The 27,553-nt window shown below is 39.2% G+C and overlaps 1 protein-coding gene across 2 annotated transcripts in view; it reads right to left on the minus strand.

The window, feature by feature from the left end:
* The window catches only part of LOC146360913 (interleukin-1 receptor accessory protein-like 1-B), a 334,871-nt gene that overhangs the window by 170,814 nt on the left and 136,504 nt on the right, over positions 1-27,553 (minus strand). For both annotated transcript variants that reach the window (XM_084920835.1, XM_084920834.1), the window contains exon 4: positions 3,388-3,574. In XM_084920835.1, coding sequence (XP_084776961.1) covers positions 3,388-3,574 — 187 coding nt within the window. The remainder of the gene's footprint in view (positions 1-3,387; positions 3,575-27,553) is intronic.

Consider the following 27,553-nt stretch of genomic DNA (forward strand, 5'->3'; position numbering starts at 1 on the left):
AAACCTGACACAGGATCTAAGAGATGAATCTGATACTTCAGATAATCCATCTATTGGTCATTGAAGCCTCATCAGAAATGGCATGAGTGGAAGGGTGGTTGTGAAGGAGTCATTCTTAAGGAAAGGAAAAGGCTGCGGTTTGCCAAATTACACAACAACTGGAGTAAAAATCAGAGGCAAAGGACCTGCAGATTGAAGGATCCAAATTTGAAAATTTTTGATTTAAATGATCCCAAAGGTGCACATGTGTGGACATAAACAGATACAATAGTGAGTGTTTACAGCCAAGTGAAGGCTCTGTCATAGTTTGGGGCTGCATCTTGTCAAAACTAATGGAATTATAAATGGAGAAAAGCACCATCAGATTTTGATCCACCATGCAATACATCTGGAAAACGCCTGATTGCCAGTGGCTTTATTATTCAGCATAACAATGATCCCAAAGAAACTGTCAATGCATAAAAACCAGATGGAAAAAACACACAGTGGAACACTATCAGTCATGGATCGGCCTCCCCAGACCCGTACCTCAACATTATTGAATCTGTGTGGGATCATGTTGACAGAGAACAGCATAAAAGGGAAGCTCTGTTTGACTTATTTACTGTATTCCCGTGTATGTTTTCAGCTTTTATATTTCTCATTTTCTTAGCAAAATGAAAAGGAAGTATCAAGATTTTTGCACAGTACTATATATTGCTTGGATTTATTGATCTTTGCCTACTAGATTTGTGGTGTTAAATTTAATACTTGAGATCACAGTTTTATGACCAAATGCTCTCAGTGCTTTTTCTGTATTAATTGTTTTATCTGAATTTACTGTACCTTCACATCGATGCCTGTCAGATTCAGTCTCAGCTTCAAAGTATATCAGATTTTAAAAACAAAACAACTAAATCTGTAGAGAACCTCTATAACTAAACACCGTATCATAAAATACTCCAGCAGCTTTATAGCAGAGAGACCTCATATCATATCACACAGCACACAAACTTTGTTTGATGCCAGATTTCAGACATTAGTTTAGTGAGCTCCTGTTGTCCCGACACAAATACTCTTTTAAACTGTGATGTATGAGACCGGGTGCCTGCGCATTTATCATTCTGAGGCAGGACTGCAGCACCAAATTAAGCTGCACCACCTATTTGTAAAATCATTACTGGGTTTATCTGTAAGTTCCTTCCTAAACTCTTAGTGATTTTAGGATTTACTTCATTGGGTTGCATCATCAGTATTTGCTCGGTTGCTTGGTAACATCTCTGGAGCCAATCAGAGGCAATCAGTGTGAACAGGAAATTATTTCAGCATCAGAAGCTGTAAGAGCCCAAAATAACACACCGAGGCCAAATTATATATTCAATTTATCTGTCAATTGGAAAAAATAAGCACCAGTTTAATAATATATATTAATACACATATAAAAAAATATACATATTTATAGATAAAAATACATATTTTTATCTTGGACTTTACTAGGGTAGCTTTGCATGATTCCAAGTTCAAAATAATTCCTATTTGTTATACACTGTAACAGTCTCTGAAATAAGCTTCTTTTTTTCTTAGCTTCATTTCTTCTTTTATAAGTCAGTTTTCCACTGATTTGCTGCCCCTCGAAATCAGACAATTTGAACAGATGGTGGGTCCCACCCACCCACCTCTATCCAGCATATGAGGGTTCAGTCACACAAGGCTAGAGGCTGGCTGACAAAACCTCCTTGCAGTTGCTTTGATTACTAGCAGACTGTCACAGTCGCCTGTAGTTTGCATGGAAAATTTGTCTGAAAACCATTTACTAACTAACCATGAAACAGTAGTTGAACTTCTAAAAGTGAGATGCAAATTAGAAACAGAGACCAAATTTCCCACGTGTTGGACTAATAAAGGTTATCTTATCTTATCTCATCTCATCTTAAATGTGCTCATTTATATGATAAGAAATAATTTGTACACTGAAGGTAAACAGTCTACATTTCTGGTTAGCATCATGCTCTTCAGAGTTTGCTAGTTGGCAAGTGTTTGCAGCCAAGTTATTATATTATTCTGCAGAAACTATAACAATCTGTTAGCAACCAAAGTAACCACAAGGTCTCCTGGGCAATATGCACTTTTCCGTAGTTACCGGTGGTTATCAGTGGGTCCAGTACAGTCTGTAGGCCTGTGTGTCAGAGAAACCAAGCATTTTATAATATATATTTTGCACAAGACATTTTCATTAAGGTTAATTAAGGTGACTCTGCTACGCAATGTTGGTTCTGGAGTTGAGTTTTAAGCTCTTTTCTCTATACTTTGACCTGCCTCAGTCTTGTGGCGTTTCTTGACTCCTTTGCTCAATTATGAACATCACTGTTGGCACTACTGTGTCATAACATGAGGCTAGGAATCCTTTTTCACTACACACACTTTAAGGAAACCTCCGTTCTCATAGCGACACATGTCAAGAGTTCTAAACATAAGCAAAAAGTGAGGATGACAACATCAGCACGGATAACAAAGTGTACAGAATGTGATAAATGTGAAAATCATTCTGGGTACTGGTTGTTTCCTTTCACATCAAAATCTGGCTCCGTGTGCCCATGTCAAACAAGCAGCAGGGAGCAGATTCCAACAGAGAATGACAGACCTGGCTACTCTATAACTGCACTGGCAAAATACTGTGTATCGTAGGATTGGTTTCTAACTGTGTTTCCAGTATTTGTTTGGATTTGAAAGGACATTTTTCCTATGTGCACATGTGTTAAAAATGGAGTTCAGCTTTTAATGAAGAGACTAGCTTTTAGTTTCAGTCACTGATAATTTACCTGATCAGTTAAAATCTGTGAATAGCTGGTAAACACTACACTGGAGCCAGGTACACACAGAAAACAACCTAAAGTACAACATGAGTCTTATTTTCTATCTCCACAGCCCATGTAGCCACGTAGGTGGCGATCATGAAGTAAGCATGGACTTTTAGAAACAGCCTTTCAACTTTTGGGCCACCTGAGGCAAAAGAAACTAGGGCACTGTGGGAAGCGTCTTGCAGGATTGAATCAGCCCACCAACAAAGTGAGAGCCAATAACTGGAGGCTGTGGATCCCACTGGCATTATCTGCTATTTTAATTTGATTCCGCGGGAAATGGAAGTGGCCACCTAATCAAGCACACTTTCACATTTGATAAATTGGCCCCCGAGCTGCGCCTACGAGCTCTGGCAAAGAGGCCTGTTGGACACAGAAGGCCTGCCAGGTCGGTTCCACTGTGGGCCTCCCAACTCTCCACACAGCAAGCAATATTTTTCTCTTTTTGTTTGACCGCTTGAAAATTTGGTATTTAAAGCTAAGTTTAACCTAAACACGACCCTAACCCTTTGTTGATAGAGTGATAGCTGATGAAAAACTCGAACCGTACCTTGTACCACACGATCTCAGGCTCCATTCCTTGCTGTACATAATCCTCAATGCCTGGGCAGATGATGTCTTTGCTTTTGCTCAGCTCCGCCTTCTCAAAGAACCTCATTTTGGAGTTGTAGCAGAGGTCTGTGTCATTCTCCGCCACCGTGAGGGACATGGACACCTTCATGCAATACGTGGAGTTCCTGCAAAAGATAAAACGTTAACAAATTGGTCAGTGTAACAAATGGACCCGCGTCACTTTTTGAGCTCTTGCCAGCTGATGAGTTTTTGATTGAGCCGCCCAATCAAAAACTCTGCAAGGCTAATTCCTGGGATTGAATGTGAATCATTAAACGCAGCAGAAGGAGATACAGAGAAACCTTGATTTCTTTTAAAGGAAAAGCTGCCTTTAATGCTGAATAACTACTGATTCCAACAATGAACAGCAGTGATGCATAATCAGCTTATCTGTGCATATGAATATATATATTTGTATATATACAGTACATGTGTCCTAATGAAAAACCAATGGGTGTTATTGAAGAGCTAGAGCGCTTACAGTCAACAGCACTCGAAGACTGCCTTTTGTTTTCATGCGTTTCGCAGATACAGTGCGAGCTAGCAGAAAATGACTTGCTACAACTGATGTACTGTAAGTGCTCAGGTCATACACATAAAGAAGAGAATTTATAACGCGAGGGAGAGACGGCGTAAAATGCGAGATTACTCGTGATGTTTGGAGACTCCATGCTCTCCTGGCCTCGCAGATACGGTCGAGTATTTATCCACGCTGGAATAAACATTTCATTTTACTGCTCGGCACTGCGGCGCGCACCTTCAGTGATTTGTGTCTCTAAATGTGAGTCGAGCGCTCGTATGCAGGCACGCACTGCATATGCAGAAGCTCGAGGTATCCTGGATGAGATCTAGGCCTGCCTGAGTGGGTGTCACTTCACGCACAGCCCCGTGAGAAGAAGCGATCCAGCTGCTAAGCACAAGCAGCGATCCTCTTTGTGTCATTAATGTAACAGCGATTTTGAGATCGGATCTGCTGCTCGAGTAATTCTTAACCCAACTTGGGGAATCGATGAAGCCATTGATTCGCTGGGAAAGTTGTGCTATTTAAAGGAGGAGGGGGGTAACAGAAGCAAAGGTCCTTGATGATCAATTTATTCAAATGGGGCACCTTTTCTTTGCCCAAACCGCCTAATAAGACTGTCACAATTGACAAGCACTCTTCAGCCCTACTGCAGCAAATCCCCCTCCTGGTTAAAAGACCAACAAATTGGCAGTGTTTAGGAAAATCTCACAGCTAATTTTCCAACTAAAGCTGGTTACACAAATTGAGCTGAACCAACAAACAATTACAAACATGTTAAATCCTTACATAATTGCGAGGCATTAGCTGCCTCGTGGATTAGCGCGAAAACACACTGGTCTTCACCACAGTGTCTGCAAACAATCCCACGCCCCCCCCCCCTTTCCCACCACCACCCCCCTACACTCGAACTGGACGGCTCCACACGCTCCTCTTACTGTAAAGTGTGCCATTTTTCCTGAAGCCCGGATGCAAATGTGACATGATGTGGAGATTATCCCAGACAACTTCTACCAGATGGACACCTGTGCAAATGAGATCCCACGGGTGCGCTCTCTTCCCTGTTAAATATTCTGGGCAGCGCTGATAAACTCGCAGGCTGGTAGTGAGAGAGAGAGGGAGAGATAGAGAGCGAGAGAGAACTGTGTCATCTGCTCTGCATGAGTGATCGATGGTGCGGGCCAACACTCTGTCCTACGATGTCTTTCCAGCATTTCACATCCATCACTGACGCCTTTTGAGCCTGGAGAAGCTGGACGATCTCTTGACTATCCACTCAGCATGTGTGCAGTCATATTCAAGAAGCTCGCTCAAAGAATAGAGCAGGGAAAATTATCCTCCCGCACCACACTGGAGGACTCGACTGTACGCCATGCAATGTAAACTCCTTGTGGATACAGTGATAACAAGCTAGGTGATACCATGGCATTAATGGGCGCGAGTGCCTGTCAAACGTGTCAGACTGAAGAGGATATGCAATGTCGTGGCAATGATAGATAGCATCCTGCATACATCAACCCGGAGCAGAGTAAGGCTGACAGCTATGGTACACAGCTGGAGGGCAGGCAGAGGACTTGAGATGCAATATGCGGCAAATTCAGTGAAATTATGTGCAATGGTCAGTTCGGAGTTAAGCAGCCTTGAGAAAAGATTATGGCTGTCATACTGGCAAATACTCAGGGGATATGGTAGTGGCTGAAATAAGGGGATAATTAAAAGCTGACTATATACAAACTTTGATACATATATTTTTAATTTCTTTTATTGACTGAGAATAACCACCTGAAGATTAAACCACACTGAACCTGCCCCCTTTTTTTTGCTCAGCAACTCTTCCATCTGATATTAAATAATAGGGCTCGGAATTGATTTGAAAATTCTCCGGAGAATCCGGGGCACCTGTGGGGAAATTAATGAACTAACTTAATGAATCTCTTAATTAAAATAACTCCTCTCCAATATAAATCGCATGATGAAATAATTGACGATTTATTACAGCTGACTTTCGAATAACAATAAGGTTGTTGGGGAATCGTCTGGTGTAAAGCAGACACCGCGAGGCAGAAAAAAGAAAAAAAGTCCAAAGGTTGATTAAAGGTTACCTTGAGACAATATCATTACTGGCAGTGAAATGAACCCACCGCAGGTATTAACCCTAAGAGATTTAATGCAGGCAGCTGATATGCTGTACAGTAACATTAGGGTCTTACCTTAGGCTGCTATTAGCATTTAAATAGAGATGTCTGAGGTTTACCTTGGTACAGGTGTTTTACGTAACAGTTTATGCTGCAATAAAATAACACGCTGCACAAAAATAGTGGGGTTTCTTTTCATATTTTTGCCTCTCAACAACTCTGTGAAACTACTTACAGTCATTTTAAAATGCAATAGCTTGAAAACTGCTGAAAAAAATGAATCTAACAGCAACATCCTATTTAGAAAAATTGTCATTGGAAGTTTTCCAACTATCTCATTAGCATCCAAAGGAAAATTAAATCCAACATCCAGGGTGATGGATGCGCGTCCTTCATCGATGCAGTTTGTATTTCTTTCTTTTAAAATAGTTTTAAAAGGAATTCTTACAGCAACCAGGACAGAGTTTGTCTGTGTGCATTGTACAGAGGGATTGTTACTACTACTAAAAGCGCTATACAAATACAGGCCATTTACCATTTACCATTTACAACCGAGTAAATTCTAATAAAAGTAATTTATTCGAATTTACTTGGGTCCTGATAAATGAGTCCTGATAAATTGATAAAAAAAACCCTAAACAGGAGTCTGAATTGGAAATTGGATGATCAAATCAACACAAAACCATCCTTTTAAAGAGTCCTAATGAGATTGGAGGTTGCGATCTTTCATACAGATGAAAACAGCCTTGAATAGTTTAGCTCCTGTGTGAAAATTAAGCATGAGCAGTCTGAGCAAAAACCAAAACACTGAAGGTCATTTTTGACACGTCTTTTTAGAACCCCATTGTCATATACCAGATTCAGGAACAAGCCTGGCTACATGCTTTGCTTGCCACTTGAAGCTTAAAGTTATGAGAACTCTAGGGTCCATGCTTTTTTTTTTTTTTTTACTTTTTTTTTTGTTATTGGTGAGAGAGGCAAGAAGGCTACGAAGCTAAGGTCTCAGTCACACAGCCATAGACGTTGTTGGCAACTCTGGCTAACTGGGAAAAATGAGAATTCCCACATAGTTTGCAGGTTGTAACTAGATATAATTGGTCCCAAAAAGGGTCCAATCCAACCTTTTTATGTTTCTGTTGGTTGCTAGCAGCCAACCAAACACCATGTAGAAGTGCAACTTGACAAAGTGCAAAACAAACTGAGAATGTCTGATTTCAAAGCAAAGGTTGCGCTTTACTGCTGCAACCGGCTGGCACCTAACAAAAGGTTCAACTTTTACTTTAAAGCCAAGTGGTTTCTTTTACCAGTTTGCATTGCACTTCATTGTTCCACTACCACTTACAGGTGTCTTTCATGCAAACTACTGCCAACCACGGCAATCTGCTAGCAACCATAGCAATTGCAAGGAGAATGTTGTGACAGCGCTACAAACCTCTTTGCAACCTATGTTACCCAATTGTAGCAACCTCTTGTAACCACTTGCCAACTGGACAAGAAATACACACTATTCCCTCACAACCAGTGGTTACTAGTAGTCAAAAGAGTCAAAATGTCACGGTTTTGTGGTTGTGGATTAATTTATATTCCTTAATTATTGTTATTCATGGTTTTGATTCTCATTTTTATGTTTATGTTATATTCTTATGTTATACTATTTGTTCTTAGGCTTTAGGTTCCCGTTTCCTTGCCTTCCCCGTGTTCCACGTTTCTCATCTTGTCTCCTTGTTCCCTCTGTCTCCCCAGTCAGTCGTGTTTCTGTCTCTGTGTCAAATCTCCTTCCCATTATAAAGGAAAGCAGTTCTTTCTTTCTAGTGGCCAACAGGGGTAACTCCTGTGGTTGTAAAAAAGAAGTGGGAAATAAGTCTCTAGAAAAAAAAAAAATCCCTAGGCTCCACTGACCCATGTCCCCAGTCAAACTTTTCTGATGAGTTAATGGGCTCATTTGCTAATTTCACATCTTATTTAATGAAGCATGATGTCACGTTTGCAAGCCAAGAGAGAAATTCTAGATACAAATAGGCTAAAGCAGTGTGGTTACTTTATGACTCAGTGTGTCAGGAACATTTGATTTTTAAAAAGCTAAGATGGTGACAGGTTTATGATTGGCGGCTCATGTTTGGTCACCATAGAGGAGAATCCAGGCTGTGGTTGCATAGGTAACCATCTAATGCATTTACCATGCTTTAATGTAATCAGGTAATAGTGCTCTTTGCCTGAAAGTTATGATACTTTCCCATTCTGTATCCCTAACCATTATTCACCTATCATTGCTACGAGTCACTGAATTTCAGAGACAACCCACAGTCTCACCATAATGTTTAACCTCTCGCCATTAAACATTACAAATTCATGATGTCAGATATATAGACAGAGGTGGAAAGAGTACTAAAATATTTTACTCAAGTAAAAGTACTATTACTTTGCTGAAATTTTACTCAAGTACAAGTAAAATTACCTGTCTAAAAATGTACTCAAGTAAAAGTAAAAAGTAGCTCATTTAAAATGTACTCAGAGTAAAAGTTACATAGTTACTTTTCTGTCAGCAGGAGGACAGCCGCTTATGAGTAGTGCAAAAAAAGACAGTGGGATATAAATCTCAAAGTAGTTCTTTTTTAGTGAAAAGAAAAACTTTACAAATTAAAGTGCAGTGGCAGTTAAACTGCAAGTCTATACATGAAAATGGATAATGGTCACCAAACCAATCAACCAAACTGTCAGGTATCACAGTGTTTTCAATACAAAACCATATCATTCTTTCACATGAGAATGTGTTCTAAACTGTCAAATAAGAGAACAAGTACTGAACTGAACGGCAGCTGCTTTAAAAATGTTTTTTAATTTTTTAAACTTGGCCCTGCCCTACTGTACCTCTAGATTAAAGTTCCTTTGTATCCATCCTAGAGTGTTACTCTCTGAACTTCCTGTTAATTTTGAGGAGCAGTTGATTTTCAAAGTTAGTAGAGTTCATCCTTGCTCACTTTGCAGTGAACAGTAGTCCAGCACAGCTAAAGAGACGCTCGAAGGCAGCTGAGGCAGGCAGGCCAGTGTTAAGTTTGAGAGAAAGTTTTTTGACGTCCCTAATAAGACATCAATGCATTACATAGCTACCGCTGGTAAATTATACCAATATACCTCGTGTTTTTTTTTATTGGACAGTAACAGGCTAGTTAACGGGAGGTTGCAAGTGCTAATTAACAAGTAACAGAAGTCAGCTGTCTTTGACTAATCTAAGGTAAGTGAGCGCTCTGTTATTCTTTTGCCTGCAGTGTGAACATATGTGGGTTAAGTAAGAAAGTAGCCGCTTCTGTCTTTAATTTAACTATTTTTTAAAATAAATTATTATTATTAACAAACAGGAAAAACGTAGGTAAACACATTTTCTTTTGGCAATTTACCAACCCAGTAAAAAAAATGTAAGTTGCGTGGACAACAACGTGCCCGATTACAGCAAGTTGCTAGTACCAACCAACGTTATCTGTGTTCTTCACAGATGTCTTAACGTAATGTGATTAATTTGAACACAGCCTTTTTGCTACCATAACGGTACGAGTTGTATTTAACTTACCTCTACATGCTTGCGCAGGTTTGATGTGGAATTTTTAAAAGCTGCTAACTCGGTCTCTCTGGGCAAACACAGCTTACACTGCATAATAAAGCTGTTGCCTTTCTTGCACTTGAAGCCGAAATGGTCCCTTAAATACGGCCAGGGGTTCACATCCGTTTCTTCGAGTTCAGGGTCAGCAGAATTCGACGGGGCTTCTTTTTTCACTGGATCCGTAACACCGATGTCAGACTCCATCTTTAACGTGACCTTAGCACCAATTTGTTCTACTACCCATCATTCCCTGCAGTATTTCCGAAGCGCAATGTTTTTTTTAATTTTTAATTTACTCAGTAACGGGTGTGATTGAAAACGTAGCGAACTACAATACTTTTTAAAAAATATACTTAAGTAAAAGTAAAATTACAGACTTGAAAAATTACTTTAAAAAGTACAAATACACAAAAAAACTACTCAATTACAGTAACGCAAGTAAATGTAATTCGTTACTTTCCACCTCTGTATATAGAGCAGAAAAAGAAAAAAGCCAACCTCTTTTCAGAGAGCATCTTCTCTCTCTGAACAGTCTATATGCTTATAAGCAGTTATAACAGAGGCGAGGAAGACTATAAGTGACATTGGTAGCAATGGCTTTACAAAAAAAGGCCGATAAACATCAAATAGCGATTCAAAGCAACAGGTACAAAACTGTGAAAAGTAAAGGTCAGAAGATGAACTTGCTACCAAGCAGCACTCAGATGTTGGTATTGTAAATCTGGATATAGGTGTAAACTGTAGCAGGGACACAAAAGTTTCCATGACACACTGTCATCTGTGTCAGCCCCCAGGTGTATTGCACTACCTACCCTGTCCACACCTAGCCAAGATTAACCCAGGCAAAGATGGAGTCGGCCCAGTTACTCTAAATCAGGTTTTTATGGTCTCTGTATTATTTATGGGCAGAGCGAAGGTCACAGTGAGCGGTGGGAAGACTGGGGCTCCTACCTGTAGCGTCTGCTCATAACTCACCTGTCAAATCCAGCACCAAGCCTAGGATGATTAAGCACCGCGGCTACCCAAATCTGACTGTGGGCCAACTTGCTCCTACTTAGCCCCTGTCTAAGAGTGTGGCACTTGTCTGCCATACTGGAACAACAGACTCCTTCCTCAATAACAACCATCCACCTTTTATCTCTCTCTCTCTCTCTCTCTTCCTCTTTCTCTCCTTCCTCTCTGCTTGTGGTTTGTCTCTGTCTCTGCATCCACCCGCCCAGCCGCCCTTTACTCGCCTGTCTTGTAGTACACAATTTCTCAGAGTGGAATGCACACCTCTGCGGATAATTTAGTTTAGCCACGCTGTGAAAAACACACGCCTGCATCCCTCTACACATTTGCATCCACACACACACACACACAAGCATGCACATCCAAAAACACAAAAAACATGGAGCAGCAGTATCTCTGCACTGTGCAATACGCAGTGCTTACAAGACTAACTACAAGGGACCCCACTGAAGTTCAACACAGCTTTAGTCACATTATGTGGCTCATTATGCAGTAGAAATGTGATACCTTATTTTTAATGCCTTTTTTCTTTTTATCTTTAGCAGTAAAGCTGTCCCAACTTGGCTACAGAAAATACATTAAATAATGTAGTGTAAATTTATTGAAAAAAAATGGTCCACTTAGTAAATAAGTAAAGTTTCACGTGAATGTTTTCAGGCAACCTTCTTGGGACTAAGTGATTATTTTGAATTTTAAATTATATTGTTATGTTATATAATTTTGATTATACTGAATTTTGGAAACTGATTGCAAGTAGATTTGCAACATCCACTGAGTTACGTCAGTTGTATTACCGTATTATCACAAATAGATTGTGTGTAATTGTCAACTCTAATCCATTCAATCACAAACTAATTGCAGACTGAAAGCAGACCAAGTCCCACATGATAGACAACACCTGGTTCCTGCCTTCAAGCTGCCATTTCAACTGCAACAAGATTGCAAGTTGATTGCACAAAGTCACTCTAATTTTGGTCGTGCTGTTGTCTCCCTAGTGTGTTTTTTTTTCCTTGCATTTTATGTATTCAATTAAAAATGTAATGGAGCAAAGAGTGTTGTTTACAGTGGAAAAATCCCGACCATTGGAGTGACTTTTTACATTTATTTTTATTTATTTATTTACAAATATTTTGTGATATATTGTAGTTTAATTTTTCACCGTATGGTGACGCTCTTGGTATTGGGCCCTGTAAATCCAGAAAATGTAGAAATTAAAAACAAACAAAAAGAAAAACGCAACTTTTGCTTGAGTTTGTTCAAGTTAATGAAGTGTAAAGTATATATTCAGAATTTAAATATTTTCATTACATGGTATGTGTACTGACTCACTGTGGTTAAATAAAAAAAGCTTTGCTTTCTGAATATCTTTTTGAAAAATCAGTTAATTACACAAAAGCCACGCAGCACTGCAATTCGATTACTTTAGACAAATGTAGCTATACCTTCTGAAACATCGCTATTACTGATAGCTAAATTGGAAAATGACTCATTATTATTGTTTTGCTTTCATTGAGAGTAATGTTCACTCAAAGAAAAAAGAAAAAAATCCTCCACACTAAACAGAGAATCACTCTGCAGCAATGTTTATAACTGTTACCAGTTCAAGTTATCTAAAAATAAAATAATACTTTAATTAACTCAAAAAAGAAGAAAATATCAGAGGAACTGAAGATATTTAATCAAGAAGAATTAATCTGTTCAATTTCATTGTGTATTTGAGCTTCTAGTGTTGGCAATAGATCCTGATAATTTTGGGGAACTGGTTGCTGATTCCTTCCCCTACGTCATGCTCCATCCAATATAACTCATTCTCTAAATATGATAAAAATTTACATGCAAAAACAATCACCTTACCCCAGATACCAACATTCACCAAAGACCTTATTTCTCAACAAGTCGGAGAATTCCTGCAAGCCTTTCCTTAAGTAAGCGTGTCTTAAACTGACAATAGCACTTCTTGTGTGCAAACGCATTACTCAGTCATTTTCTAGTCGATGCCTTTAGGGAGCTCATTTTCTATTCCACAGCACCCTCAACTCATCTTTATGCTAGCAACCTGATTTCATAACAAGCATAAACAATTTGTCTCCGTTGTATTCTTCTTCTAAATCCGTCATGACCTTATTCATTGGTCCCCAGACCCTCTGGGTGCAATGTATGAGCAGCTATACTGCTATGCATATCAAATGCAAACTAACCATCACATACCAGCAATGCTGTTGCCAGAATGGCCTGTTTTACTGAGGGCATGGGTTGTATTGGTGAGAAAATGCAAATTAGTGTTTCCAGGGAGAGGTGTGTACTGTGTAGCTGCTGAATGTCATTACGGTTTTGAACAAACTAGCAGTTTTGTTTGGGAGGTGTAAGCCAGAAATGTTTTCTGCAACTTGCAACAAAGGAAGGCACACGGTGAGACAGCTCTCCAGATGCAACTGGATCTGGAATTTTTTCTGTGCAGTAAAACGGAGGACCAAGTAATTACCTCATTACCTGTAGTTGTACTCATTACCTTAAGCTGGTAATTACATTGCTTTACTAATTATGCAACAGTAGAAGTAATCAACTACATTACGACTTACTTTCCATATGCACATTTCCGTCATATAGTATTGTTTGTTCTTTTTATGCTGTTTGCAAATTAATATATATATTAAAACAGAGGGGAGGGTAGATGTTTAAATGCAAAAAATTGGGCCATTTTAGCTTAGTGAAGGCGTCACGATATATATATATACGATATATATTTGTGGATCTAAATGAGACGTTATTGTGAAATTAAAATCCCAGAATGCTTGTATCAAGTGTTCTAGGTGCATAAACTCTTAGAATGGGTCATGTTGGCCCATTGTAACACCCTCAGCCTTTGGGTGACTTGTTGATTGTTGACACTATCACTTGCAATTGCAATAGTTGGTTACCAGGCAACTATTTTTCATAGTTGCAGGAGGTTTGCACACAGGTACACTTTAGACCCCCAAAGTTTGGTTATTCTAGAAAATGTTCACGGACAAAGAAACAAACACACAGATTCCATGTAGTCAGATTGATTCAATCCTTCAACAAATTTGAAGTTCTTCTACAAATACCACTTTTTGTACAAAAAGCACAACATCCTACATCAATAAATTCGATTTAAAAATGGATTACACATGGCTAGTTAGTCAGCCCGTTAGCTGGTAAATTTAGAACTAATCAAAAGAATATTCAGCAGGAAAGACAAACCAGAAATGTTGGTGTAAAGTTCTTTTACTAGGATTAATGTAGTTTGTGGCTAAGGTCAATGCAGAGTTCATATTCCCTTTGGTGCTATACATGACCTACCAAATTAATACATTTGCTTTTGAAAAATAAATGAATCTTCGACCAAAGGCCAGTTCAACTGCGATACTATCTTGTCAAATGTCTCACAATATGTGGCATAAGTAAAATTCAAATTAGCTCTTTCAGTTTTATGAAATTTTAATGAAGTTTCTGTCCCAGGTCCCAGCCACTTTCCTATTATTCCCTCGCCCTTAGGATTCAGCTGAGCTGTGCGAGTTCTCTTCTATATCACGGTTTGACTGACAGCTGTGGTATTGCAGATGTCTCGCTTGGAGCTCTGCTGTTCACAGTCCGTTGGGGAGGGAGCGAAGGCAGGGAGTGGGGAAGAAAAGTTGGCGGTGGTGCCAAAGCGACTGTGCTTGGGGAATGGTATTTCTGACATTTGTCTGGCAGATAAAAACCACCATCAGATATGAGGAAGAGAAGGTCAGTGTCCCTGCTATCAGATGGCGATGGTTTGGCATGTTGTTTGATGACTTCCTCCTCTCAGTTTGGTCCAGAACAGCCAAGAGGCTGGGCACACGGGGAGACATGCAGACTGGGAGGATGCAACTACATAAAATCCCCCAAAATGTGATGCTTGGGTGCAATTCTGATGTGGAATAAAACTCAACTGCAGTTGAATGAATAAAACATCTAACAGTATGTTGAACACGTTTTGCAGTTCACTATATACATCCTCCTAGATTGCCCTGAACAGTCCTGCGAAGTGTAACAACTGAATGTAGAGCTCTTGTACAACAAATTTACCACAGTGCTTCATTAATCCAGCTGCACTGACCATGCAAAACAACAACCAAAGGGAGACAGCCAGCTCCAGAATGCCCTTTGATTACCAGACTTTCACACAAGGCTTAACACTTCAGACCTCCATTAACCTCGGAATCAGAAAATAACACCAGATGTGACCCCGGCCTTCTTTCTGAATGTAAAACACAGGCTAGCTGTCAGAACAGTGAGGTCTGTACCTGCTGGAGGGGGTCTGAGGGAACCCGTACCTTCCAATAGTAACACAGATTTAAAGCAACATAAAAATATCACCACCTATGTAACTGTAAGACATTCCCATTTTATTTATACGTTTATGCAACTCCTAAATAATTTATATTTATAGGTTATGTCAGGTGCTTCACATGATTTTGACTCCATGTTTGTATTTGAGGCAATAACGTGGCATCCTGGAGGAGAATACCCACCTATCACACTGCTTCTTCTCGACGTCTTTAAAAGTCTGTCACATAAAGCACCATTTGGAATTCCTTTGTAGCCGGAAGGAAAAAAAGGTCTCCTCTGCCCTCCTACTTTGGAACCTCCTCCAACAGAACTCCTTGGCCTAAACTGAACCCATTTACCACCAGACCCAACACTGCAATCACGGCCACTGCTGCATCACCATTACAGTACCACACAAACTTCAACCCTCTCTTAAAAAAATAGACACCCACCAAAGGTGATGTATGCATATTTGAAGCTTGACTGTTTTGCTCATATCTCTATAAATTGTAGCACTTCCTCACGGTGGAATTTTCTCCTAAACTTAGCTCTGGAACTCTCTTTGAGAGTGTATCAATAAGAGATTAACACGCAGGGCGGTAAAGACAATTTTCTCTCACTATATTGCCAGACAAATGGTAGTAGGTTAGATTATGTAATAATTCTGCATAATAATTTCTGAAGCTATTTCAGCACAATTTCCATATAACAGTCAACCTCTCGTTTTGCTCTCTGTAGCCAAGAGCCATTTGAGCTCAGCTTAATCAAATGCAATCGAGTGTGGGACAAATGTCCAATCAGAAGCCGTGTGAAGGGCAGGCAATGAAATGGACTTGAACTGAAATGTTTGCACATGGTGAATTAAACTGATATTCCAATTTTTACAAAAAAACTCAACATACCCAATAAATATATGTAGAGCCAGTTTTTCTTTATTGCTAAGCGAAATAAAGAAAAAAACACTCATCAAGAAAAAAAACGCGGCATCTCAAATCTCCATTTACCAGCCACTCCATCAGGTATTACTATTCAACTGTTAATGCAACTGATAACCCCAAAATGTGGTCAGCCAATCACATGGCAGCAAATCAACTTGGACATGAAGACATGGTCAAGACAACCTGCTGAAGTTCAAACCGAGCATCAGAATGGAGAAGAAAGGTGATTTTAGTGACTTGGCATGGTTGTTGGTGCCAGATGGACTGGTCTGACTATTTCAGAAACTGTTGATCTACTGGGATTTTCCCACACAAATCTAGAGTTTACAGAGAATGGTCTGAAAAAAAGAAAACATCCACTGAGCGCGAGTTCTCTGGGTAAAGATGCCTTGTTGATGTGAGAGGAGAATGACGAGACTACTTCCAGCTGATAGGAAGGCAACAGTAACCTGCTACGAGCAAGGTATGGAGAAGAGCATCTCTGAACACACAACACAGCAGATGGGCCTCACCAGCACATGACCACACCAGGTGCCACTGCTGTCAGTCAAGAACAGGAACCAACGACTACAGTTCACACAGGCTAACCAAAATTGGACAAAAGAAGACTTCGGTCAGTTTCTGCTGCTACATTCATACGGTAGGGTCAGAATTTGGCATAAACCACATGAAAGCATGAATCCATCCTGACTTGTATCAATTGTTCAGGCTGTTGGCAGTGATGTAATGCTGTGGGAGATGTTTTCTTGGCAGATTTTTTGAGTATTGTTGCTGACTATGTCCTATTGGACCACAGGACATTGAGTTCACTGTAACAATCACTAGACATCAATCCAGAGAGAAACTTAGGGATAATGGAGCAAATCTGCGGCAGGCATGCAATGCTATAATGTAAATTATGGACCAATTGTCAATTGAATTCAATCCAATTTTATTTATACAGCACCAAATTACAACAACAGTCACCTCAAGGTGCTTTATATTGTAAGTTAGACCCTACAATAATATATACAGAGAAAAACCCAACAATCATATGACCACCTATGAGCAAGCACTTTGGCGACAGTGGGAAAGAAAAACTCCCTTTTAACAGGAAGAAACCTCCAGCAGAACCAAGTTCAGGGAGGGGCGGCCATCTGCAATTTGTTGGGCTGAGAGAAGGAAGACAGGATAAAAGACATGCTGTGGAAGAGAGTAGTGATGGGATTTCCGGCTCTTTTTAGAGAACCGGCTCTTTCGGCTCCGAACCGGCTCCTCAGGTTGTTTTGTTGCTTTAATTGATTTATTATTTACAAAAATATGAAATTATGCACAAAAGGAATTACTAATGTAAAAAAAGTGGTTTCATTTATATATGTTTATATATAAAGATATGCGGTGGCCCCTAGAGACAAAGCACATGCAAACTCCAAAACACATTTCTAGCGTTAACTGAACTTCCAAAACAGAGCTAAACACTTAAATTACACAATTACACAATTGAAAGCATATGTGTATTGTTTGTGTATTTATACACAAGCACTCATATATATTCAAATAATTAAAAAAAATTTACCTGTTACTACCACACACCAAATCCGGTCGTTGGTACTTCCTGGCTTGTGTAGCCACTACACTGCGCCTAGCATCCTGGAGCACTTCTGTTGTCTTTTGTACGTGTTTTGGAGTTTTTACGCGCTTTGTCTCTAGGGTACCGTAAATATACTTTTATTTATTCACTATTTATGTAATAAATAAATCATATAATACAAAAAACAACTATTTATATTTCAGCTTTTAACTGTTAAATTTTTTAGCTTGTTCCTTTTAAACAAATTTAAAGTGACACAAAACACTACAAACCACAACACAATTAAATATAAATTAAAATATGAAAACAAAAAGAAGTGCACATTCTCTGTCATATGGGCCTGCATGAATAAACTTTCTGAATCCTTTATCATCTGCAACTGAAAATAGTTGTGGATGATTACTATACCTTTCAAATGTGATGTTGTTGTCCCTGGCTCTCTTTCTCTCTCTCTCCCTCCCGCTCTGTTCCTGTGCTACTGAGAGTGTAACTACCGCCCCTCCCCCCTCTTCCCAGCGCAAAGCACAAGGCTCGCATGCAGAGTGAAGCGGAAAAAAAGTGCGAGAAAGAGAGTGAGAGAAAGAAAAAAAACCCCACGGCTCGCGATAAGGGGCCGGCTCGTGTCGTTCACGTCAAAGATCCGGCTCTAAGAGCCGTTTCATTCGCGACCGACACATCACTAGAAGAGACCATGTCCAGTCCATGCGCATTACAATTTACAGACCAGTGAATCTACAAAGATACAAACCCTATGCAGGTACACTATATTGAAAACATAAACAGCAGTTCTGGTTAAAAATTAGAAATATTAATGAATGGTCTACATTGAATTGTTTTCTAGGCCAGTTCTTTTGTCTTGTGTTTGCTGCCCCGATTTAAATACAACCATGCAGTTGCTTTGCTCCAATGGTGGTAAAAGAAAGTGTTAATGGAATTGCTTCACTTTTCTATAGCATGAAACAAACATAAGCATAACCCCAACAAATTACCAAAAACAAGTAATAGCCCAAATGGTTGCTTAACTACTATTACAGTAGAGTAATAAACATGTTTCTCAGCATTCTCTCGAACAAATACATTTGCCAAATGACGATAAGTGGAGGCCTTTTGAGGGGAGTATGTGTGTCAGAGTGTAAAATGATTGAGGTGGAATTTTAAGTTACTAACATTTAAATACATGCAGCAGCAAATAGCCTGATATCTTGAAAAAGTCTAGTCTTACAGAAAGATCTCGAGCCATTGGAGCCATTGGAATCACTGGAGTCAGATAATGTATACATATGAATCAGATTCCTTTTTCTATAGTCTTCCTATGGGTTGATGAAACCATTCGCTGAAAAATTACTAACAAACAATTTCTAAAGCAAGAATCTGAATAGGGATCATTGCAATGAAAAATTATACACCGAAAACTTTTAAACAGTTTTGGGATTTTGAATGCATTTTCTCCATACATGAAAGTCTATTACTAACCAGGCCCTGGCCCCAAAATGGTTTCAAGTGCACACTCCTCTTTGACACTGCCATTGTATCACCAGACAGCCTCAGTGAATACCTGGCAAAGTTCACACAGCCACATCAAGGCTGAATAAAGCACAGTGTGAAAGGTGGCCTGAGCCCAAACAGCAGCCCATACATCATCAGACAATGGCTGTTGGAAAATATCCTCAACTAAACCACATAGAGCCAACTAAAAGGCTGTCCAAGCACTGTCGACAGAGCGGTCTCTCTCTCTCTATACAGGTGTACAAAATAGTGAATATGGGGGAGCATCATCAATAACCCCTGGCTGGTGGATGAAGCAGCTTGGCCAATCCATATCACACAATTAACTAAAACTCCACCTGGGTGCTGAGAATAACTGCTGCCAGAGTTTTGGCGCCAACTCTCTTATAACCTCTCAAAGTTGTAGTTTGGAAGATGCTTTTTTTTTTGTTTGTTTCCATCAGTCACCGCTGTGGTGTGACTGTGCATTTCTTGGATAATTTGTTGATAAAGTTTATCGTAGATCTTGTTCTCATATATTTTTTACTGTGCTAGCAGCTGAAACTGTCTGATGGTTTGCCAAATAGCTCAACTAAAGGTGGGATTTTTATAAAATTCAGTCTTAGAGAAGGAATATGACTTTGGCAATCTTTCATAGAACACCATCTGCAGTTTAGATAAACCTGCAAACCACATTACTTTTCCATAGAGCATTTTGTGTTTTGTGCTATGTTAGCTGTTAGCATTGTAATATTCGCCATCTTCCATTCAAAATACAGATGACAGTGGAAGTCTGTTAACAACCAAAACAATCGCCAACCAGTCTGGGAAGACAACTTTTTTTTTTTCTAACAAGATACAATTACCAGGGAAGATCAATCACTGGTTTCTAGGCCTGTGTGACGAGGTTTTTATCAACTGATTTTAGAGGAACAGCCAGCAACCATTTGCAACTAGTTAGGGAATAATTTTTTTTCCCTAGCAACAGGTGATCACCGGGCAGTTCAGCTTTCATGAATGGACAATGTGTGCTAATTCTACTTTTCTATTTTAGATGGCCAAGAGCAGCAAAACCACGATCAGCTATTAAAAATCAGCTTTGTTATCATGAAAATAACAGCTTTTTCACTACCTTCTCATTTTGACCTACAAATAGCTCCCACTGAATAAAAAAAACCAATGAAGTAAAACCTGTTGTGAAATGAAATCTAGAGCCGTTACACATCTTTTGAAAACTGAATCTAACAACCAGTGGGTGAAGCAGGTATTAATTATCATTAATTATTGTATTTTTTCAGCGTTTGATAACAATTTTAGCAAGATTTAATTGGAACACATATTCATTCGACAGTACGCCATCTCAAATTGAATTCCAAGAATAACGCTTCATCGGGACATCAGTGTTCACGGCTCAGCAAAGATATTCTACAGAGCCAAAGCTAACTGATCGACTCCTGCCAGGTAGGTTATAACACAAACACCATCCTTATATTATACATCACCCATAACCCCTGGCAGTACAAACCGTCCCTGCTGCTTCTTAGTCTAGCGTCTCTCATTGGCTTTGACAGCTGGGCTGGATCAATTGGACAGGCCCTGACTGGGGCTGAATGACAGAGTGTTCCAGACGGCCCATTCTGACTGTCACTTCCCTGAGAGATCACCAGCCACTCCTGCCCACGAATACTAATACAGCCAACATGGCTGCAGCCTGGGACAGTTGGGGAAAGATTTTGAATATGCACAGTGTTGGTAGGTACACAGTTGCTAGGTGTGTGTCTCTCACATGTGCAATTTAGATTTAAACAGGCACATGGAATTATCTTCCCCTCCATTTGCCCTTAGCTGGATACAGCCCAAGACCTGCAGGACATGCAGGAAACCCATTAATAAACCAGACACAGTGGCAGCGTGCCAGAACTGGAGGATAGGGTGAAAGGTGAAACACTGGCCACCTTCTAAAACTGAGCCGAGGCTTTGATGCGGGATAGACTTTATCTCTAAATGAACATAAGTTTAAGTCAGATTGACTTCACTTTGGACACCTTTAAGCCAAGTCCAATTTTAATATAAACTCTGTGACTGAAATGCACCTTCATCCCCTATAACTATTGCATGTGTCCATTTTGACACGTGCAATTCATCATTTTGGATCTTCAAGTCTAATGTGTTGATTTAAAACCAATAAACCTTAATCCTATTTCTTTGACATTGAGGCTGCACCCACACAACCATTTTCCTCGAACTGCCTTCTTTTAAGTATCTGCTGTACCTTAATGTATTTGCTGGCTTATAAACTTGGTAACAAGAAAAGAGTAAATGACACCTGACCCATATCAGTCATGATCATGAAGAATGTATGTGTCTAAATAATGTCTCTAATTATAACTAATTAAATTAATATAATTTTAATTTCTATCATTTAGAATTTATATAATTTACTGACTCTCCATTTTTCATGACTCACTGAAAAGTATTTCCAGTAAACTGATTTGAATAATAAAACATTTAGACTGAGATGTAGGGTTTTACATTCTGTGCCTCACTATATGAAAAACAAACAGAAACAAAACTGCAACTGAATAACTCTACATTAATAAAAAGTATAAAACTTTATATGTGAACAATCACTACCACACATCATTTAAGAAGTTACTTCCTTCTTTGATGTCATGAAAAAGATATGATACCTGAAAGTGAATGAGATAGCATCTTGGGTTATATCCAGTGGTTAAAGTAGGCTGGAACAATCTGGAATTACATGTCAGGACCTTTTCTAGACGAGTAATTAAATCTGATAGGCAGGTAAATACATAAAAGAGTTCATTTTTGTTGTTGTGTGCCTAATCCTCCTGTTCCTTCCAGTCAATGCTGGTGATGCTTGCTCAGTCATAAGATAATGACATCCAATATTCCCGCTTACACCCTTAAAGCGATCCATTTTTCATGTCGTCTCTGTGATGTATTCACGGTGCAAGTGTCAATATTGCATTTACGGTGCTTCAGTGGTAAAGTTTTTCAAGTGACGAGGTAATTTCAAATGCATCTTTTCAAATAGCCTCTTTTCAACACAAGCCTTTATTCTTTCAGGTTTGTTGCACACTGTGTCATGGTACCTAATGCAAAGTTACTGCACTTTCCAGGGAGGAAAATAAATATGTTATTGTGGGTGTAATGACACTCAGAGATGGAGAAAGAAGTAAGAAAGGGAGGACTGGAGATATTCAAAGGCAAGGACTGCACTGTAAAAAAAAAAAAGTAATATAAAAGTATTTTACTGTGTATTTTACAGTTTTGTACTGTTCTTCTAGAATATCATTAAATGTACATAAATAGACTGATTTTACATTTCAAATGTAAATTAACGTAAAATCACTGTAAATGTAATAAAACATAATTTTACTTGTTTTTTAAATGTATTTGTCTGTACATATGCATATTTAGATTGTTAAAATACATTCACAAATGCATCATAATTTCACAAATATTTGTCCGTTATTTGAAAGATTGAACTGTTAAATTCAAATGTAATGCTATGGAAAAATATATAAAATGATTCGTATAAACTTTTTTTTACATCAAATAATTATTATTATTATTGTTATTTAAGAGCGATCGTGGCTCAAGAGTTGGCAGTTCGCCTTGTAATCAGAAGGTTGCCGGTTTGAGCCCCGGCTCGGACACTCTCGGTCGTTGTGTCCTTGGGCAAGACACTTCACCTACCACCTACTGGTGATGGCCAGAGGAGAATTATAAAGTGGAATTGCGCTTTGAGGGTCTCAAAAAGCGCTATATGAATGCAATCCATTGTTATTTAAACCAAATGTTAACTGTATATTTTTGTACATTTAAGTATTATTATTCATATTGCCGCATTCATTGACCTTGTTTATAGGTAATTTCATTGTTTAATCACATTAAAATGTTCCTAATTTAATGTTTAAAAGCACTTGAAAAAGGCAAAATCCCATGTAAAATTAGGGCAACAAACTGTATTGTCATTACTGAAAATAACCGTATTTTCATGAGAAAGTTATTTTCTGTTATTTTATGGTATTATTTTGGCCGGAATATTACTGTTTTTTTTACGGCGTGCCCACCAAGTGAAATTCGACAAACTGGGAATTTACAGCTTACTTTCAATCTCCCAATTAATTTGAGAGTTTTTAAAACAGATATTGGATATATAGCAATGATGAATTGTTTTTTTTGTGAATTATCTTGCAAAACAACTTGACGTAAATGTTTTCTGTTATTAATGGGTTTCCTGAAAAAACTGATGCACTGCAGGATAAGTGGGTTAGTTTGGAGTACTGTGGTGAAGTTCACAGTGCATCACTGAGTTGGACTGTTGCAGAGCAGAGGGTTGTCTTCATGGTCAGTGTGAGGTCAATTTAAATTTCAGGGGATTATGCTGACTAGATTCACTCACCAAATTCTACCTTTAATACTAACTTTATTGTGTCTAGGGTTTGGAAATTACCCATATGACATAACAGCTCTAACATCTGCTTATATCGTGTCAAACTCAGTTAGCTAAATTCAAAAAAGCCCAAATCCACCAAATGCCAAATCCTACTTTAACCACTGATCATACTGGAGAATGACCTATGTATAACTAGAAGAAAAAGAAGAAGAATTTGGAAACTGCAAACATCTCTATTGGACTTTCTTGGCCATTTTCAAGTTGCTTTATTGCTCTTGTTCCTTCTGTTTACACCCTCTTGTATAGCATAAAAAAATACTGTTTCATAACAGGCCAATCCAATACAGTTCAATTCCATTTATATAGTGCCAAATCACAACAGTCACCTCAAGATGCTTTATATTGGGAGGTACCCAGCAGTTAGAGAGAAAACCCCCAACATCTAGACAGCCCCTTATGAGAAAGCACTTGGCGACAGTGAGAAGGAAAAACTCCCTTTTAACAGGAAGAAACGTCCAGCAGAACTAGACTGAGGGAAAAGCAGCCATCTGCCACAGTTGTCTGGGGTCACCAGCCTGCTCTTCTGATGTGTGTCTGAGTGAACAAAAGGCGTTCTTTGGCACTTCTATCTTGGTGCGCTATCATTGGAAAACATATCTATCCAGTGCTGAAATCTAGGTCATAAATGTGATGATCTCACTCGATGCTAAAACACAGAGTAGACATTGGTTCACTAATGATCTCAACCTATGTTTTTCTATCTTCCCGCCATGCTAGCCACAACAGCTTTTACTTTCTCAGCTGTCAGAGCAGCACAAAACAGAAGGAATTAGCAAACTTTGAAATGCTAATAGGCTTAAAGAGACTTGCAGCACTTGCTGGGGAGTCTGTGTCCTTCAAGTTCCCGGACGGCTCATGTGCATGAATTTGTGTGTGCGTGAGTTTGTGTTTTGTGTTATGGTACAGTAAGTAGCACGCCCTGCCGCTGCAGATGTTTTTGCTCTGCACACGACAGAGTTCCTCGGGATGTTACGTCTGAAACAGCTGAGTGCTGACCTCGGTTTCACACACGGCTCCACTCGTCTGCTCCCCTCCACTCCTGCACTGTATGCGTTGTGAGCATGCCTCATCATATTTCCTGTAATGCGTGTAGATATTTGTATGTCCACGCACATAAGTATGAATCCAAGAGAGTGAAAGACACAGGCGTACATGTTTCGAATATATGAGCGAGCACATCTGTTGATGTTGGCCTGCTTTCACATACGCATCGGAGGCATTTTAAGTTCCTGTCAGTGGCAGCTTGTCTCAGGGGAGTGGAGGAGTGACATGTTGTTTTTGTGCGTGGTGTGTGTGTGTGTGTGTGTGCGCGCGCTGGTGTATGATGATGCCCTCTGACACCCTTAAGTGCAGCTGAGCAAATACACAGAAATGTGACGAGCGCAGGCCCGCCGCTAGATGCAGAAAGGCCAGGAATGAGAAGTCACAGGGTATAATATAGCATATGAAATGAGGGTGAAAAGAGCATATATGTAAGAGCGTGTTTGTGCGCCAGCGCACCATAGAGAACGAAAGAAATAAATGATAAATAACTCCAAAATGCCACGAGAACATCCTTCCTACAGGCAATTTTATGTCACATTTAGTCCAATTTTTCAAACAAATGGCAAGTTGTTGTGCTGTGACACTTTGTGGAATTCACACAAGTCTTGAAAGCATGAACAAACAGGAAGATGAAAAACTTCCCAAAACTAGCGAGCAACCTGCCTTTGATTCAAAACGCGATCGAAAGTTGATGATTTGGATTGGAAGTAATTGTGTTTATCTACACCCTGCTAGCACATTTTCTACAGCTGCTTTTCAGACTCAAAACTTCACAAACTGACAAACTTATAAAGATGTTCATGGTTGTTTTTGTTTTTTTTTTTACCCAGTACAGATGTGTCTCTGTCAACGTGTCTATTATGCCACATGGTGTCCAAGCTGCTCGGAAATATATTCCTGCAAGACTTCCCTGGGATTTCTTTCACAGGGGCAATACACTTAGAAGCATCCTTCCTAATATCCTGTGCTCTTAACAGCTGTATTAGCCTTTCACACTCATCTTAGTAGACCAAAGGCACTAAGACATCACCCAATGATTGACTGCCATTTTCACGGTATAGGTTTGTCGCCTTTTAACCAATGCTTTTAGGAGCCAGAAGTAACCTTATTAGAATAAGAGCTAATGCCTCAAAACTTGGCAAGGAAGCTACACTCTTAAACTGTATGAAAATAGAAAAATTCCTGCTAATTAGTACCATGTATGAATAAAATATTAGAATTCACAACTGAGTCATGTATAGAACTGCTTTGACAGTCTTTTTAGTACAATTAACAACACACTAAGTCATAATATTTGGCAAATAATCACATTAAAATGTTCATAAAAAGGTTCTAGCACTACAAACACAACCAAAAGAACCCAGTTTAGTAACTCCAGCTGGCTAACACTACATCCAGCTGGGGAAAACAGTGGCTGGAGACAGAAGAACATTTGGTTCTTGGGTTGTGTTGCCTTTGAACTGGCTACTTCAAAAACGGGGACCAGTTCATAAACTTTGGTGTGTGGAGACAGCGATTTAAACAGCAGTAAGATGGATTCAGTCTAGTGACTGAGGCATAAGTTGAAGTAAGAGTTTTGTAAATGGAGTGGTCCCTATGTAGCGCTTTTCTACTCTGAGCACTCAAAGTGCTTAACATAACTTGCACATTCACCCAAGCACTTTTTTCTACGCTGTTTCTACATTCTTCCTACTCCGATGGATGCATTGGAGGGCAACATGGGGTTAGTATCTTGCCCAAGAATACTTGGCATCAATACTTGGATCAAACCACCAACCTTCCAATTAGTAGGTGACCTGCTCTACCACCTGAGCTACAGCCACCCCCATGGTAGGCGTTGACCTGTAAAAGAAGCCACACAGCTAATAATGCAACTTCAAGTCTATATGCAATTTAAACAGGTGAGAAATGGAAAAAAAATCAGCCTCTATTCAACAATAAAGGCCAAACCTTCGCATTGTAGAAGCCTATAAAAATGCTAACTTCAATTTAAAGCATTTTTAATATAAAACTCAAAAACTTGCTCTCTTAGCTCGCCACAAGTGGGCGTTTAGGCAACTGCACTTTTATCGTTGAATGTTCCTGTTTGCGTTTCTTGTTAACTTTCCAATACATGTAACCCATTTTATTGCCATTCTTTTTTACTAAACTATATGCCATTTCAATTATAGATACTCATAATCAGTCGAACTTTTCATTAATTTTCATGTCAATTAAAAATTTAAACATCTAAAAAAAATCTAAATAAATTAGCAATTTTTAATTTGAAGTAGACTTGACCTCATTAAATCACATTTATTCTCATATAAGAAATAAATTAAATGCAAACATAAGCCCATAAAAAGATTACTTCTGATTCCGTCTACATGAGATCATCTAGAACAATAATGCACATCATTCGTGGACACACTTGTCTCTATCAATACTTGTTCTGAGACAATAACATAGTGAGAGCCCATAGCAGCGGGGATTCAATTGTTGCAATGTGCTCGAGTATGAATTGTATCCAGTGAAAGATGATTTATTGTTATGCTGCGATCCATTCGTTCTACCAGAGTGCTCTAATTCCTTAGGACCCCTCATGCTTCAAACGGTGAGGAACGTCACCTAAAAACACTGCCAAGTGTCTAAACCAAATGTGATATGTTAAACATATGCAAGCGCCGATCATCTATAGGACCCACGCTCCTGACACAAAGCAGAAGCAGATCCCCTGGCTTAGCTGCGGTAATTGGGAACTGAAATTAGTCATACTGACAGAACAGCTCAACAGGCTGTGACGTGGTTCATAAATCTATATCTTTACAACAACAGGAAAAACATGTTTCAGGTATCCTTTAAGGATTCATATATTATAGCTCAGAAACAGAACATTTTGACTTTATGGAAGAGCTGGGAACAACCTCGCTGGTAGCAGGTCTATGACTCCAGCTATATATTTACAAAGGCCAATCACATGACTCTCAAACATGCTTTCAGCATGTCACAATATTAAAATAAAATTAT

Source organism: Perissodus microlepis, chromosome 23 (assembly GCF_051167445.1).
Source record: "Perissodus microlepis isolate ML-2025 ecotype Zambia chromosome 23, ASM5116744v1, whole genome shotgun sequence".
NCBI classification, from domain to species: Eukaryota; Metazoa; Chordata; class Actinopteri; order Cichliformes; family Cichlidae; genus Perissodus; species Perissodus microlepis.